At 42.1% G+C, this 17,765-nt stretch overlaps 1 protein-coding gene across 3 annotated transcripts in view; it reads left to right on the forward strand.

The window, feature by feature from the left end:
* Positions 1–17,765, forward strand: part of ttc28 (tetratricopeptide repeat domain 28) — a 141,551-nt gene that overhangs the window by 106,383 nt on the left and 17,403 nt on the right. For all 3 annotated transcript variants that reach the window (XM_034224153.1, XM_034224154.1, XM_034224155.1), the window contains 10 exons: positions 4,528–4,724; positions 4,807–4,960; positions 5,047–5,218; positions 5,643–5,811; positions 5,904–6,064; positions 6,671–7,159; positions 8,734–8,926; positions 9,081–9,161; positions 10,126–10,378; positions 12,058–12,167. In XM_034224153.1, the coding sequence (XP_034080044.1) occupies positions 4,528–4,724; positions 4,807–4,960; positions 5,047–5,218; positions 5,643–5,811; positions 5,904–6,064; positions 6,671–7,159; positions 8,734–8,926; positions 9,081–9,161; positions 10,126–10,378; positions 12,058–12,167 (1,979 nt within the window). The remainder of the gene's footprint in view (positions 1–4,527; positions 4,725–4,806; positions 4,961–5,046; positions 5,219–5,642; positions 5,812–5,903; positions 6,065–6,670; positions 7,160–8,733; positions 8,927–9,080; positions 9,162–10,125; positions 10,379–12,057; positions 12,168–17,765) is intronic.

A 17,765-nucleotide genomic window follows, 5' to 3' on the forward strand; every position in this document is an offset into this window, starting at 1 on the left:
TGTGTGTGTGTGTGTGTGTGTGTGTGTGTGTGTGTGTGTGTGTGTGTGTGTGTGTGTGTGTGTGTGTGTGTGTGTTGCATTACACCAGTTATATGAGATCTGAACACATCCAGTTTTCTGCATCAGGCACAAATGTCCCTGTTTTATGCCGTTTTCACTTCCTGCTCAGTATCCCATTATAACAAGACTCTTGTGTTCAGTCACCAGGAAGTCTTTTTATTCGCCGTCTGAAATAAGCATAAGTCAGAATCACACAGTGCTGTAATGTGTGACTAATAGGAGATTGCTGAAGTCGCTGACACTCTCCTGACAGACGAGAAGCAGTCTGTGGTTCGGATCAATGAGTCGCATCATCATTTATGGATGATACTTTTCTCACACTGAATGCTGACTGGGCAACTCTTCCACCTCCTTCTCCTCCTCTGTTTACTCTTCCTTTCTTGTTTCTCCTCTCTGTATTATCTTGTACGTTCATATTTTCCTTTCTCCTTAATGTTTCATCTTCTCTTCTCTTTTTTTCCCTTCTCTATTTCTCACTTTTCTTTTCTTTTGTCCTCCTCTTTTGGTCTCGCTTGTTTCCTCCTCACTTCTCTTCTCCTCTTTTTAGTTGTCTTCTCCTTTCTTCTCTCATTGTCTCTCTTGTTCACCTCGTCATCCTCTTCCGTCCTTACTGGATTTGTCTCTTCTCTTCATTCAACATGTTTTATCCTTCTCCCCCTTATTTCCTTTTCTTGTCTCCTTGCCTAACTTCTTCTCTTGTTCTTGCCTTCCTCTTCCTCAAATGAATCCTCCTATTGTTTACCCAACTGGTTTTTGCTCCTCTTCTCGTATTGTATGGCTTCATCTCCCCTATACTTTTCTTATCCTTTCTCATTTTGTTTATTCCTCTCTTTTTCCTCTCATGTCTACTGAGCCTGTCTCCTCCTTTCTTGTCGCTAGCTTCCTCTTTCAGGTTACAAATGTGTCATTCAACCAACTGTTTGTAGATATATTATCTTAGTCTTAGTTCATTGATGACATAGCCTCTTCCTGGAGATCACCCTCCTCGTCTAATCTCTCTCTGCTGTCTCAGCTGAATACCCTGTCATCAGATCTCACCTCCTTTTACAGACTTATAATCCTCACAGCTCTTCTCTCTCCAAAGTATACCCCCTCTTCATCGGGGAATCCCAACATCCTGCAGAATATATCTGCAGATAGCTGTCACCTCCACGCCTCGGAGGAGCTCCTGTGTTCTCATGTGTTAGCAGAGTTTAAGAGGAGGTGTAACTGTAACCAGCTATTCCTGCCAACTCTGCAGGCTGCTCTGTAATCCTCTTAGCACGAGACCCCGATGAACGAGGTCTCCCTTTCCTTATCAGCTGCCTCCTCCTCCTCTTCATCACGTCACCCTGCTTCCTACATATTCCACACAGGGCGTATGTGAGAGCGAAATCATTGTATGTTAGTGTGGTATCATTGCATTTCTTAAAACTGACAGTTTTACCAATTATGCTTCCTATAGACTCACACTGGCAAGATGGGTGTGTGTGCACAACACCCTTCACACCCCATGTCTCTCACATAACTGGTATTTATAAAGGTGTATGCTATAGAGTGATTTGGTTGAATTAAACTGAATCAAATATGCATCATTATTCTCAAATAAAGTTGAATAACTATTAGATGTTTTTAATTTATAATATGCCAATTAAAGACTCAATTATTATTTTTAATTAATTTCATTTGTACATCCAGTTTTATTCTTCTTCTGTTCAGTCGGCTTATGTTTATGTAATATTCCACATTTGTTTTATTCCCCTATGTTAATGTTTTTTCCTCGAATTTGTGCCTTTCTTCTAACCCACTTTATATATTCTTCACTTGATTGACATGAAATTATGAAATTAAGCGATGATGATTCATGATGGTTAACAGATGCCTACGTAATAAAATATGTAATTAAAGTAAGTATGGATGCTATAGACATTTAGTCTTCATGGTAATGAAGGAACATGTCACCCAGTGCAACGGTGTGGCTCATTTATGCGTTTTATTATATTTTTGGGGAAGACAATGTAACTCTGTGGCACAGACAAAGAAGATTAGGCTTTGATAAACAACACATTATTGTTACTAAATAAATGCATTGTTGATTTTGGACATTTCAAGGGATTTCATGTCAGTAATAACATTTTACAACATTACCAGTAGTAGCCAAAATAGTACAACAAGGCTTGGAATGTGCAGTGGTTTTTGGATTTATAAATCTGACGTCTGTCTGTCTGTCTCTCTCTCTCTCTCTCTCTCTGTCTGTCTGTCTGTCTGTCTGTCTGTCTGTCTGTCTGTCTCTCTCTCTCTCTCTCTCTCCAATTTGACGCCACGTGTAACCTTTTCCATCTGGTGTCTGGACACCCCCTGTATCCCTGTTCCCCTTCTCCTCACCCCTCTCTTCTGTCCTCTTCATTGTGGAAATAACATGTTTTTAATAATAAAATAAAGTTATGTCTCAGGTTTAAGGATTTCTTAATATTTCAAATGAAATATTTATGTTAGAAAACAATTTGAAGTAGATTACATTGTTAATACTGTGCTAAACAACTTGGGTTATCTTGCTTTACACTCTACAATGCCCTTATCTAAAACATAGATAAAATGATAACGTGTATATTTTGCAGGGGATATGCAGCTTTAGCCTCTTTTTGCAGGAAATCATGAATGTAGCCATCCGGTCCGTGACACGGGGGGTGGGGGGGGCAGAAGGGAAAGGTGAAAGGAGAGGACAGACAGTACCTCTGCAGGGGAGCCAGACAACTGCCAACTGTTGAAAATAACCCAAAACAAACACAATTACAAAATGTTGCGCCATAACCCGTATTACTTATTATTTAATGTGAGTGAACTCCCAGCACACCAAACACACCTGTGACTAAAGGTCACTACCAGCTGCAGCACAGGACACAAAGAGAAATCGAATCGAGACCCTACTCAATGTAAAGTAGTTAATTTAAAGATTACTCTGATTTATTTTGTCGTGAGTTATTATTGTAAACTGTGGGTGTGGCAATAGTAACTAAGGGTAGCAGACCCTATTGAGCGATGACCCCAATAGCTTTTAAAAATGCCAAATTAAAGCAGTATTTGCAGTGCAGTTTCCTTCAGGATTTTTAACCTGTAAGGTTCAAAATAAAACATCAGACTGAAAAGGTGAATATGAGCAATTACATTTAATGAACACTAATTTTAAAGGAGGATGTGAAATCTAGCTATGTTTTGCTCTGATTTAGGCTTTAATTAGACCTAGATTACCCAGTTAGGGGGTTTGCATGACAGTTGCACAGTGTTGCCTCTTATCTGGGTATAATCAAGTCATTAGCATTGGTGTAAACACAATAACTGTAAGAGGGAACAGCACAGTTAAGCCCAGAAACACAGGTTTAAGATATATACATTTTAAGAGTCTTGTGTGTGGCTGTGCAGCATCAATGGCTGCTTTTCACAGTATTGAGGTATCTATTAAAACTCCCCTGTGTTTAACTCTCTTAACTTTCCTGCAGCGCTGTGAACTGGGTTACTGATAGTAGGAAAGACACATCATCACACTAAAAAGTTGGGATATTTCCTCCTTCCTTTTCCCTGGATAGAAAGACAGCTCCTCTGGATCTCTGCATATTCAAGATCCACAGCAGCTGCTATTTAGAATTTGTTGAATTTTCCCACTCTAGCTTTTAAATTATTTACAGTACATGTTCTTCCTTGTTGGGTAATCATTATCTCGGTGCATCATTTTGGGAATTGTTAATGTTAATCATGACTGCATCTACATGCAGTGCAGCCTCTCTGGTTGATGTTTACTGCAAATCAAATTAATGTTGGATGAGCTCATCAGCATTGCTGCAGAATTTAGAGTTGGATGCATCAAACTTAAGTCACAAAAACAAGGACTTGAGTATTGGACTTGCCTGGCTTGCTAAACTAACCTGTCTTAAATGACTTCATATTTGACCTGGCAAATGTCTTTAGACTCGACTTATGGTTGCCCAAGACTCAAACTGACCTCCTGCTGGACTTCAGACTTGGTTGTTCTTTTCTTGAAGTACTTGAAACTTGACTTGGTCAAGTTTCAAATATTCCGAGTCTTCATTTGGACTTGTTTCAAGTGGCTGAAGACTTGACTCAAAATTACTTGAGATATTTAAAGTGGATTTTTCTCATAAGACTTCAAAATTGCCCTGCTGTTGGATTGAGACTTGACTTCGACTATAAGCCGTGGCGCTGTAAAAAGCAAGTCCAATTATCTGCCTCGGCCCGCGGCAGATAATTGGATGGCCTACCTGCCTGTCAGCCTTCCATCTCGTGCACAAACTTATCTCGTGCCCTCATTGGTCATGTGCACGTTCGTGTGTGTTGGAGGAGGGACTCTGTAAGGAAGTCTGAAGGAAGGGGCAGATTTTTTTCGGTTGTGTACTTTCAAATTCTAGTTTACTCGAGCTGGATTCTCCATTCTTACCTACTCTACCTTTAACAACATTTATTATTTTTTCTCAGGCATCATCCACCAGATGAAGGGGGAGTATGACACAGCCCTGAAGCTCCACAAAGCCCACCTGTCCTTCGCCCAGGAGCTGAGTGATTACGCTGCCCAGGGGAGGGCATACGGTAACATGGGTAATGCCCATCACGCACTGGGCATCCACGACCAAGCTGTCCGGTTCCACCGACAGGAGCTGCAGATCTCACTGGAGGTGAATCCCCGGGACTCTTCACCAGGGACATGTAGACGCTCATGTGGTAAAAACAGATCAGTGAAATGTTTTTGTGTTTCAGGTGAATGACCGCCCGTCCCAGGCCTCCACACACGGGAACCTGGCTGTAGCCTATCAGGCGCTGGGGGCTCACGACCGGGCTCTGCAGCACTACCTTCACCACCTGACCATCGCTCGAGAGCTGCAGGACACTCAGAGCGAAGCACGAGCACTAGGCAAGCGAGACAGAGGAAGGTGAATTCAGACAAATCATTGGGATTTCATTGATTTAAGTTCTAATGTTTTATGTTTTATTTTCCAGCAAACCTGGGTAACTTCCATAGCTGCAGAGGGGAGTACGCTCAGGCTTTGCCGTACTACCAGCAGTACCTGGCTCTGGCTCCAGGCCTGCAGGACCTGGAGGGAGAAGGCAAGGTGTGCCACAACCTCGGCTACGCTCACTACTGCCTCGGACAATACAGAGACTCTGTCAGGTCAGAGACTTCTTCATCTCACACAACAAAGCTTTATAAGAAGGGCAAGAGATTTTTTCAAGATAAATAATGTCTTTCCTGTCTTTTTTAACTTCACAGACAAATTTGAATTTGTAGTTGAGAGGCCAAAGTTAAAAAATATATCAAATTAGACAGAGCAAGTTTTGGGACTAGATAGCTAAAATATTTCTGTTTAATTGGATGGTGCAGTCTTGGGGTTTGATTATCTCCATTGTATTATCATAAGACACTGTCAAACTGTGGAATAAGATGACTGTTTAAACCTTAGGGTTACTTAAGTGGGAAAAAAAGAACAACTATATGTCTAGGTTTTATTGTCTTGATGCATACATTAACTCAACTCTATATAGAAAATGTATGTCCATATACATTTAAATTCTTGTGTGTTTTTATCATTTCTCAGGTATTATGAGCAGGACCTGGCCTTGGCTAAGGACCTCCAAGACAAATTAGCCCAGGCTAAAGCCTACTGTAACCTGGGCCTGGCCCACAAAGCACTGGGGGAGTACAAGAAGGCAGAGGAGTGTCAGAGATACCTGCTCTCTCTTGCTCAAGCCTTGGATAACACTCAGGTCAACTACTACTACTGCTGTGTTCACTAACTGTAAAAACATAACCTGTACACGGGAAGTGGTTGTTAATCATGTGGTTGTATTGTCGGCAGGCGGTTTTCAGGGCCTATGGGAACCTGGGAGATGTGTGTGTGTGTCGAGGTGATCTCCCAGGAGCTGTGAGGTTTCACCAGCAGCAGCTCAGTCTGGCTCAGAAGGTCAACGATCAGAAGATGGAGGCTGACGCTTACTCTGCACTTGGATCAGTTCACAGGTAATAAAGTTGACAGGTATCAGAATGAGAATCAGAATCAGTTATATTACCAAGTAGATTCAGGATTTCATGTCATATGCACTTAAGCTACAGTGTAGAAATGACAATGAAAATCTTATGACCCAAGCTCCTCCAACAAAGCAACATAATTATGTAATAGATTACTAAAATAAAATAAAAAAATGGTGCAAGAAGTCTATGTACACGTAAATAGAATATGATATATACAAGAACAGAACGGAAATTAAATATTTCAGTAAGATGAAATTAAAACTGTTTATTATAGTAGGTAATAGTAGGTTTACTCATACGAGGAATTTCCGTTGGTATAAATGGTGCATACAAAGACACAGAAAGGATACGTGGCACAAAATAGTACTATAAGCTATTTAAAAAAATATTATTTTAAGGCTATTGTAAGACATTTAAAATAAAGATAATATTAACAGAAAATATAAATATGTGAGAAACTCAGTACATTAAAATATGAAAAATACTTTATTCAAAGTGGAGAGCTTTGCAGATTTAAAAAGAGGTAGTGTGGAGCAGAAATGTAATCCTTACCCTCTGTCTTCTTCTCTTACCTCTCTATTTTCTCTTCTTTAGGATGCTCCGCCAGCTCGATACAGCCCTGTCCTTCCACAGCCAGGAGCTGACCGTGCGTAAGGATCTGGGTGATCAGCAGGGGGAGTGCCGCGCCCTGGGCCACCTGGCCGCGGTTCACATGGCCCTGGGAGACTATGCTACAACCTTCCAGTGTTATGAGGCCCAGCTCGGCCTGGCGCAGGGTCTCAGGGACGCCCGTCTGGAGGCCCAGGTTCATGGGAACATGGGCATCACCAAAATGAACATGGGGGTGTTTGAGGAAGCTATTGGATATTTTGAGCAGCAGCTGGCCATGCTGCAGCAACTGAGTGGCACTGAGAGCATGCTGGACAGAGGCAGGGCGTATGGGAACCTGGCAGACTGCTATGACGCTCTGGGAGACTATGAGGAGGCGATTCAGTACTATGAGAAATACCTGACAGTGGCTCAGAGTCTCAACCATGTTCAGGACCAGGGGAAAGCCTACAGAGGACTGGGCAATGCACACAGGTAGACAAAACTAAAGAAATGCACCTCATCGCATATTTCCCAAGTTAGATGTTAAGATCAAGACCACTCTAATATCTGTATGTAAATATTAAAGGTGGGGTAGGTACGTTTCAGAAACCGGCTCGAGATACACTTTTTGTTATATTCCATGGAATGCTCTTAACATCCCGATAGCAATGAATATCTGAAGTGCTTTGACAAAAAATCCATAAAAAAATGTCATCTGTGGAAGCCGTAATACTGTAAAAAGTACAACCAATCCGTTTAGCCGGCCCGGCTAAACGGATTGGATTGCCGCCCTGTCTGTCAGCCTTCCATCTCGTGCACGCACAAATGTATCTCGTGTCCTCATTGGGTGTGCATTGCAGCAGTACTTCAATGACTCGCCAGCAACAGGCGGCCACTTTCACCAGTCTGCTGACGTCATGTGCGCGTTCATGTGTGTTGGAGGAGGTGCTCTGTAAGGAAGTCTGAAGGAAGGGGCGGATTCTTTTCGGCTGTGTACTTTCAAATTTTAGTGCACTCGAGCCGGTTTCTGAAACTTACCTACCCCACCTTTAAGTTACAGCCAGCAGCTGTTTAACTCAACAAACAAACAAAACTAAAGACAGGCTTTGAACCATTTAATTACAATTGCAGGGTTCATACCAAAATGTGTAAAATAAGTAGTCCTGCCTCCCCCTTCAGTAGCTTTACATATAAGTGTATTTCCCAAAATGTTTTACTATTTAGATTTGTTATCGTCCTATATATGATGACTATACCGACGTTGACTGGTAGTGAAATGTGCAGCTTTTTAAAAAAAAGCTTTAAAATAAATACTGATTAAGGAAACTTTATTAAATGTTCCCTTACCGGCTAGAACAACGGCAAGTTAAACATGTAAAAGTTAAAAAAGTTAGACATGCCATGGAAGCAAATCTCTAACATTAGTTCTACATTTCTGTTAATATGTATGTTATGTATATAATTTGCTTTCCTATCAGTTTGGATGCCGGGACGACATTCCTACAAGAATCTCAAATGAGCATTTCTTGCCTCAAGCATCAACATTTGAAATGAGCGCCGTGAAAGTAATGAAAATAATCATAATTCAATAACAGTAACAAGCAGCAGTGCTGATCGGAGTTGTTTCCTGGCTTTTTTCAGAGGTTACATCTCCACATTTCTCACATGAAGCCATACAAGTAATGTTCACTGAAGAACAAGGCTTAATGACGGGTTTCCTTTATCCATCTGCTGTAGTCTGTTCTGCTCTCTGGAGTGTGAATGAGATGGAAATGAGGAGAGGAGTCACTGTTTTATCTCATTGAATACAGCCTTTGTAGATGTTTCAGTTTTTTTTGGAGGATACAGTACTGAACTATTTTCTACAGCTTCAAAATCTACATTATTCTCCTATTTCCCTTATTGTATGCTTTCATTATTTGGCCATATGGGTCTTTCTCTCTGCTGTGAAAATCACATCGTATGGGTTTAAAAAAAACTTGAAGTACGTTTCATTCAAGGGTTTGATGGAACAAATAAAACACAAAGAAATTATGCTCAGGCCTTTTGTTTTTGTCTCTCTTCAGGTCCATGGGTAGTCTCCAGCAAGCACTGGTGTGCTTTGAGAAACGGCTGGTGGTAGCACATGAGCTGGGGGGGGAAGGAGGGGGCAAGGCTCAGGCCTACGGGGAGCTGGGCACCTTACACAGCCAGCTGGGCAACTACGAGCAGTCCCTCTCCTGCCTGGAACACCAGCTGAACATCGCACGCACAGCGGGGGTGAGCATTTACCTGCAAAGTGTTCTTGTTTCAGCTGACAACTTCACTTTCCGGCCCCTTTTGAATATGTGAAATATAACAACATGTCTCTTTTTTTTTATTACATGTATATTATCCACAGAAAAATATTGTAATTCCTTTTCTTAACCAACAGGATAAATCCCTGGAAGCAGAGGCAAGTGATGCTCTTGGAGGTGTTTATCAGCGGATGGCAGACAACGAGACAGCGCTACAGGTTGGTGTAGATCCAAAATACATCATGAATAGGTATTTACTAGCCGTCATTTAGAGGAAAAGTTTTACATTTTGTAAAAAAAAGGCTTATTTGAATACTTGCCAACATTTTAGAAATATTGTACTACTCTTTTGTCTGTAAATTAAATATAAAGATACAGCCAGCAGCTAATCATCTTAGCTTGGCATAAAGACTGTCCAACTTGCAGAAACTTGGCGAGCTCTACACACTGTTTTTTGTACAGATTACACACAAATACACATATTGTGAGCTTTAGAGATGCTAGTAGGTAGATTTTGTTTTTCTGAAGCAGCCAAACTAGCCGTTTACCCCTGTTTTGAGTCTTTATGCTAAGCTAAACTAGCTGGGAGCAGGCTGCAGGGGCGGTTCTAGGGGGGGCCAGTGCCCCCCTAACACTGACCTCTGACCCCCCTGTGGCCCCCCTAACAATGAAAAGTTTTATTATTATTTTTGTATATTTTCTGGTACTCGGTTTGCCAAAAACCGCAGGATTTTGTTGCTGTAATGTGAGATTGTGCAGACACCCTTATGTAAAGTAGAGATGTAACTGTTCATTGCCTTTATTTTTATATAAATATGGTGTGAGTGCAAACATTGCACTATAACTTAAGCTGAAGCTAACAGTAATAACTATAAGATCTATCTGAAATAAATACCAATAACTGTATTGCATTGTTTTCTTATGCGCAATTACTTCATACTGTCTAGTTCTCTTTTTCGTCCTGCATTTATTGTGCCCCCCCTCAGAAAATAACTGGCCCCCCAGTGGCCCCCCCAGTCAAATTGGTCTAGAACCGCCACTGGCAGGCTGTAGCTTCATATTTACTGTGCACACATGATAATGGTATCAAACTTCTCATCTAACTCTAAGCAAGAAAGTGCATTATCATAATTCCAAAATTGTCAAACTACCCCATGAAGTAATCACACTTCCCTGCTACAGTGGCACCAGAGAGCTTTGGATATAGCGGAGCAGACGGGCTGTGTGAGGAGCCAGGGTCGATCCTACGGGAACCTGGGACTGACCTACGAAGCTTTAGGGAAGTATGAGCGGGCCGTGGTCTTCCAGGAGCAGCACCTGAGTGTGGCGGCACAAACCAACGATCTGATCGCCAAAACTCTCGCCTACGGGAGCCTGGGGAGGACACACCATGCACTGCAAAACTATGCACAAGCTGTGATGTACCTGCAGGAAGGTAAGAAAACAGCTGCAGAGCTACTGACTGGAGTTATTACAAGGTTAGCAGCATTGTAAAGGAACATTTAAAATAGTTTCCAGTATTTTAGTATTTATAGATGACTAAATAAGCAATATTTTGTATTCTTTGATCATCTCCTTATTCTGGATTTCTCTATTTATTATGTCGATATGGTGTCAGAAAAAAAGTCAAGAATGCCTGAGACTATCTTTTTTTTAATTGTCACCTGCTTTTCTGAGTATCGACAAATTCATTAACTGACTCATTTTCAGCTGAAATCCCCTGAATATCTGATTTATACCACAATGCCACACACAGCAACTTTTCTACCTTGCCGAAAAATAGCTAAAGAGTGACTCTACATTCTGAAATTACTTTTTGGCTTGCGTCATAAATACCCTTTAGTACATTTCATATGTTCACCAGTGAATGATAGCCGCACAAATCCAAATAATTGATCATTATGACACTATGATATCTGATATGTGACAGAAAAGTTCCTGAATGCTCCATTAAACCACAGGACGTTATGTAATACTGATGGATTGAGAGGTTTGTAGTCCCACCTGAATCAAGATGCAGCATATGATTGAAAGGATCTTTTGATTTCTGCATTTCCACTATGTTTAAAAGCAGTCTGTATTGCTGACACACATCAACAAACTCTCAACTTGATGAAAGGGAGCGATAAAGTTATAGCAGTCTTACCATCGCCTGCAGTCACACACTCTCTGCAGAGACTTTGATCTACATGTGTGTTTCTTATTTTAAAGTCAGAGCTGCTTTATTGGCCTGAGAACATTGTGAGTTGTATTTCTGATACCATCCAGAAGCATGAAGGGTATTCATGAGTCACAGGCCAATAGGACATCTGTGTTTTGTTGATAACCCTCAGTGTTGTGTCCTTTGCTTGTAACTGTAACTTCTATAGCTAGACTATTACACACACTTTTCTCATGGTTCTAGTTTTAAAACTGCTTCATTGTTGAAAATAATTTCCCTGGAGTTTCTTTCCACATTTAAATTTGCACAGATACAAACTAAAGCTGAGACAAAGTAAAAAAAAGAAGAAGCATGAAATGGATGTTTTGGTTCATTCATGAATTCCTCCAGGCTTCATCGGGCTTGTAAGACACAGTCACGGCTTGTCACTAAACTCACAGATCCTGCAGATTTTAATTGATCATTAACTCAACAAGCAGCTTGAAACTCAGCTCAGAGTTGAGGTAAGGACAGAGCTGGAGAAACATTTGTATGCGTGCCTCCAATTAACCTCACCAACCGATGGAAAGACACAGATACAGAACATCACAGGGCGAGACGCAGAGAGAGAGGCAGGCGAGACGCGTGAATCAAAACTCGATGTTTGAGGAGATTCTGCTCAATCTGTGAGCCTAATGAGAACTAATCACAACCCAACACGACTGTCTGCATCTGCACAGCAGGGGAGATGAATTATATCTGAGACAAACTAAAGAGGAGAGGAAATATCTTTGAATTTGAGAAGTGGAATGAAAAGAAAGGGGCACAAGAGGAACAATGAGAGATAAAGAATGGCAGCGCCCTGGGCTCAGCACGGGTTGGATTCATGCAGCAACAGTTGTCATGGCTGTCAAAGAGATGACGTTCAGAGAGGCCTGCAGGAACTAACGTCTGATCTCCTCTCTGATCCGCAGGTCTGCGCCTAGCAGAGCAGTTAGGGCGGAGAGAAGATGAAGCTAAGATACGACATCGCCTCGGCCTGTCTCTGTGGGCCGGAGGCAACCTGGAGGAGGCACAGCACCAGGTGTGTGTGTGTGTGTGTGTGTGTGTGTGTGTGTGTGTGTGTGTGTGTGTGTGTGTGTGTGTGTGTGTGTGTGTGTGTGTGTGTGTGTGTGGTGTGTGTGTGGTGTGTGTGTGTGTGTGTGTGTGTGGTGTGTGTGTGTGTGTGGTGTGTGTGGTGTGTGTGTGTGTGTGTGTGTGTGTGTGTGTGTGTGTGTGTGTGTGTGTGTGTGTGTGTGTGTGTGTGTGTGTGTGTGTTGAGCTTTGTTTCACAGTGTACATGATAACCTCTTATAAATCACACAACCCCAGCCTTAGCAGGTCTAATTGCTACATACTTTAAAACACCTGTGAGAGTAAACTGAAAAAACTGAAACGTTGAATTTAATTAAATGTATTATGTCAACAGATTGCACATTACTCTATTAGGTTAGTTGAAAGCAATAATATTAGTTTGAACCTTATTGAAAACTTTTTATTTAAACTTAATATTATTGCTTATATGAATTAACTTAAAGGGATAGTGGAAATCCGCGAATTTTGGGTTTAACTTATGTATTTTTATTAAAAATAAGCATAATAAACAATTTTTTTTTATTTCATCCGCCTAGTTTCATTTTATTTTCAATTTTACTGCGCCCTCTCAATGAAACGAAATACTTCGGGAATCGTCGGGAATCTTCGGGTGATGACGAGAGCAAAGGAAGACGGGCACAAACAATGGCGGACATTCAATAGCATTTGCATGTGAATAGCCGACCTTTATTATGGTGAATAGATGTGTTTTGTATGGCTGTAGTGCGACAGCAAATGCAGAGAATGGCGTATCGACGCATGCGTTTCCAAGAAACCCAGCCATTCGTCGTCAGTGGGTGAAATTTGTTCAGATAACACGGGCAAACTTCACGGAGCCGAAGCTGACGAGTAATTCGGCAGTCGTGTGCTCCCGTCATTTTACTGACGATTGTTTCGAGAATATGATGATTGATTATCAGTAAAAAATTCTACGTGACACAACGACATTGGATTAACCTTGAGATGCGTTTTTATTCCGTTGAACACAACTTTTGATCACAAATCAAAAAAGGTAAGACGTAATTATTGTAATATTTTTGGAACCGGATGTTGTTTACTTTCTCTTTTCTGGCTGATAGCCAGTGCTGGAATTGGGCCGGTACTCACCGGTACGCAGTACCGGCACTTCTGAGTTCTGACCCATGGAGTACCGGCACTTCTTGCTCAGTACCGGCATGCTGGCGGTACTCCGGTACTCATGCACCGTGCCAGTACTCAACACTCTCCCGCCGTTCTTATTATACATCCATATATATATATACAGCCGCCCGGTACTCAGTAGATGCGTCATGAGGTGCCGAACGGACATTCTCATCGCTCTAACCGCTGGAGTTTCACAGCGGCTGTCAGCTGTTTACTCCTGTCATTCAAACAGAACGTGCTGGAGAGGGGGGCGGGGCTTATATTCTCCATGTAAATACTGTGGTGGAAACGACTATGTCAAAATTAACCTATTTGACCGTGATTTAATAGTAATACACGTTTCAAAATAATAATAATAATAATGCCGAAGTAACAACATACTGAAAACTGTTAGTAAAACCATGTTTTAATGCTTTACAATTTACATACCTAGATGCACGTGTGTTGTGTTTATGCAGTGCAACTCCCACCCAGTGGGTGGCTATGTAGAGTGATAGAACAGAGCAGGCACGCCCCCGAGAGAAGGAAAGCAAGTCACGTCACAAATTAGCATTTCTAAAATGTTAGCGTGGATTAATAAAAGTGCAAAAAGACAGCGGTTGTCGCCGGAAGAAACTTCAAATACAGAGAATGCTGTGCCTGTGTTGGAAATTGTGTCTGATGGGGAGCTTTCTTTGGTTGATCCTCCTGCTCCAAGTTCTAGTGCATTAGCATTAGCACTAGCTCCGCCGCCTCCTCCAGAGCCTCTAACGTTAGCTGCTGCTGGCTCAACTGCCACCACCAACACCGGGCAAAGCGATGCACCTGAATGCTGGACAACGGACCAGGTGCAATATTTTTGCAAGACCAATGCATGGCTCCTTCTTAAAGATAAGAAGCTAGGATGTCGGATATGCAGAGATGTCAAATCTTTGGGAATACACACTGGACAAGGACTGAAACTGTCAACTGAATGGGGTGAGTGTGCAGTGTCTCATTTCGGTGTTGACAAGGGCAAACAACAAGCTAGCCTGAGAAAAAAAAATCAAAGAACATAAAGAATCACAAGCCCATGTAAAAGCTGCTGACATCCTTACATCTGCTTCACGTGAAACTATTCAACATCAAGTGCAGTCTATGCATAAATCTGAATTAGACACCACTATCAGAGTTTTTCGAACGGCATATACAATTGGCATATAAAATTGGCAAACATAGTAAATTCCCAAGCCTGTTTGTGTGGCACTCACAGACATGCCAATTGATTTGAATGTACAGAAACTGAATGGGCTGAACGTGGGCAGGGTTTTGCACTCCAATAAAACCTGTGGCGAAATCATCGACCACATAGCTCATGAGCTGAAGAAAAAAATGGCAAAAGACATTACAGAAAACCAAAGAAAACTCTGTGTTTTGGTCGATGAATCTACCACTATTAGTGGTAAAACGGTGCTTGTTGTGTGTCTACGCTCAGCATTAGCTGATGCTGAGCCCGAAACGTTTTTTTGGGAGCTGATCGAGTTGGATGGAACAACGGCTGATGACATCACAAAGGCGTTAATGGAGTGTCTTGGAAGAGATTTTAACGAGGACTTTTTAGGTCAGTGTTTCGTTTCTTTTGCATGTGATGGGGCTTCAGTCATGCTAGGGAAGAGAACAGGCGTTGCTACCCAGTTGTGTAGTAAATTCCCAAGCCTGTTTGTGTGGCACTGCTCCAATCATCGTCTAGAGCTGGCAGTTGGGGATGTGGTCAAGGAGGTCTCAGGGCTCAATCATTTCCAGATCTTTTTTGACAAACTCTATTCCTTGTTCCATGCCTCCCCCAAAAATCAGAGGCAGTTAGCGCAGTGTGCGCAAGCAGTCGGACAGCGTCTCCTGGTGATAGGGTGTGTTTTGTCCATCCGCTGGGTGGCTTCAAGTGAAAGGAGCGTCAGAGCAGTCTGGGAAAACTACCGAGTGCTTCATGATCACTTCACAAATGCTGCAAACGACACGAGCAGGGATTCCAGAGACAGAGCAAAGTACAAGGGCCTGGATGATGTGCTCACATCTGCAACGTTTGTCAGCAATCTGGGACTGATGTACGATGCGCTCACAGAGCTCAGCGACCTCTCTCGGCAACTCCAAAAAAGAGAGATGACACTGCCTACAGCAGATAGGCTCTTAACTCGAGAAATACGAGTTTTTGAATCCATGGTCACCATGCCTGGCCCACACATGACTACAGTTCATACAGCTCTAGCTGAGAAGTCCTTCAAGGGTGTTGCCCTGCGTGAGAATGGCAGGCTTGTACAGATTCATGCAGGTCAGTTTTTTCCGCAGTATGGTAGAGAATCTGAGACACAGAATGACTTCCACAACCTCCTCTCATGTCAGCACAAGAGAAATCCCATTACATGGCCGGGAGGCCCGGGACAATCAGCTAATCCAGGACATGAAAGTTATCCATCCTGGAAGTTGGCCTGAAGAGGAGTTAGACGTACAGTATGGGGACGTAGAGGTGCTACGTTTGTGCGAAGTGCTGAAAGTGGACAGAAGAGAGACTGTTCAGGGCTTTCGCGAATACAAGGAAACCAGGGCATCCCGTACACCTGCTGCCATGGAGCCTCTACTGAAAGCAGTCCGAACCATCGCTGTCTCCACTAGTGAGTGTGAGCGGGCATTCAGCTGCATGAACGATATCCTTACTGCAAAAAGGAATGCTCTCTCTGTCAGCCGACTGTCCAGCCTGGTTTTCATTAAATGTAATGGACCATCACTAGGACAGTTCAATCCGGAACAGTATGTGAGGTCCTGGCTGGCAAAGGGAAGGAGAAGTGCTGATGAAAGAGCCTGTCCAGCTCCAGCCCCTGATACTGATGTCCCCAAGGCCTTCTGGAGCCTTTTCTAACAATGTGAAGTATATTGCAAAGCAGCTCACCCAGTGAGAAGACTTTTGGCATAATGTGCCGATTTGTACAGATCCTGGAGATAGAAGGACTTCAGACCAACCAGGGAGTTATCTGATCAGCTTGGTGTTCAATGTAACTCTTTACCATGGCTCAGACTTTGTTACTTGCAGTTACAGTTTCTCATTTTAGATTGTGCAAATTTTGCATTTGTTTTTACATGTTCTTTGTTCATGCTCTTTATCATTTTTCTGAGTTGGAAAGTTAGATTGCATCATAGTTTACTTTATACATATTTGTATTCTTCAGTGGTGAAGTATATTGCAAAGCAGCTCAGCCATGTGAGAAGACTTTTGGCACTTTTTCGTTTTTCGTTTTTCTGAGTTGGAAAGTTAGATTGCATTCAAAATGTACAGAAATACTTAATTTTGTTAAAGCTTTTTATAAAAAATGCTTCTGACCAGAGCTTTGTTTCCTTGTCATTAATGTTGAACACCACCAGAGGGGCTCTCACCTGAAAGGTCTCTGCTTCATGTGTCTTCAGCAGAAGATCTAGACTTTGATTGCTATATTTTCAGTTAATATTGACCTTACTGAGCTTTAGCCATATCCGCTGCCTATCATAAAAAATGTTAAGTACAGTGAACCTTTCTAAAATATACAGTAGTAAAGAGACAAACCCACCAGCATTATAGTAGCCACATTCTTGTTTGTGGGCTGTATATATAAAATTGACTTGAAAAAGTTGCTGATTTTAGAGTACTGGCACCTTTTTCATTCCAATTCAAGCACTGCTGATAGCTCCAGGAATTCGAGGTGTTACAGTGATGACATTACATGTGTGGAATCTGTGGAGTCTCAGCTTTAAATCGTATATCTTGTTTGTGCAGTTAGGATAGTAATAAGGGCATTTCTACCGTGTGTTGTGTGTAAAAAAGCGTTAGCATTGTTTCGCTCAATGCTAATTCAAAGGCTTGGTATTACTCTTGTGTTTTTTGTAGCTAACAATTGTTCTTATTGTCAGTTAGCGGAGTTTCTTACCTTTAAAAGGGTATGAAACATTAATAGTTTCATAAATGTTAAGAAGCCCTGAGACATGTGAGAGAAAAAAAACGGTGGGAGGGGTCCACTGGGGGGACCTTCGGGATTAACTGGTTAACAATGATTAATATTTGTAAAGGCTACAGGTGATCTTAAGATGCGTGAGCTATGCTTAGGGACCTACCAGTCAAGATTATTTGTGCGTAGGGGTGCATCATCTGGCGCCTGGTCCTGGTCATCCTCGCCATTGCCCATGCCGTGAACCATCACCTCGGGCTCGGGCTCGAACAAATAAGGACGTAATGGTCCATCGTCTGGCTCAATATTGTCACCATCGTCGCTTACTGAACCGGATTCAGATTCAGTTCCTAAAACGACATTTTCGTAGGAAAGCCGAGAGGATGTTTCTGACTCGCTATCATCACTGGATACCTCGTACAATCCTTCTTTGTCTGGTATATTTGCCCTTCCACGTTCATTCTGCATAGACGCCATGG

Source organism: Gymnodraco acuticeps, unplaced genomic scaffold, assembly GCF_902827175.1.
Source record: "Gymnodraco acuticeps unplaced genomic scaffold, fGymAcu1.1, whole genome shotgun sequence".
Lineage (NCBI taxonomy): Eukaryota > Metazoa > Chordata > Actinopteri > Perciformes > Bathydraconidae > Gymnodraco > Gymnodraco acuticeps.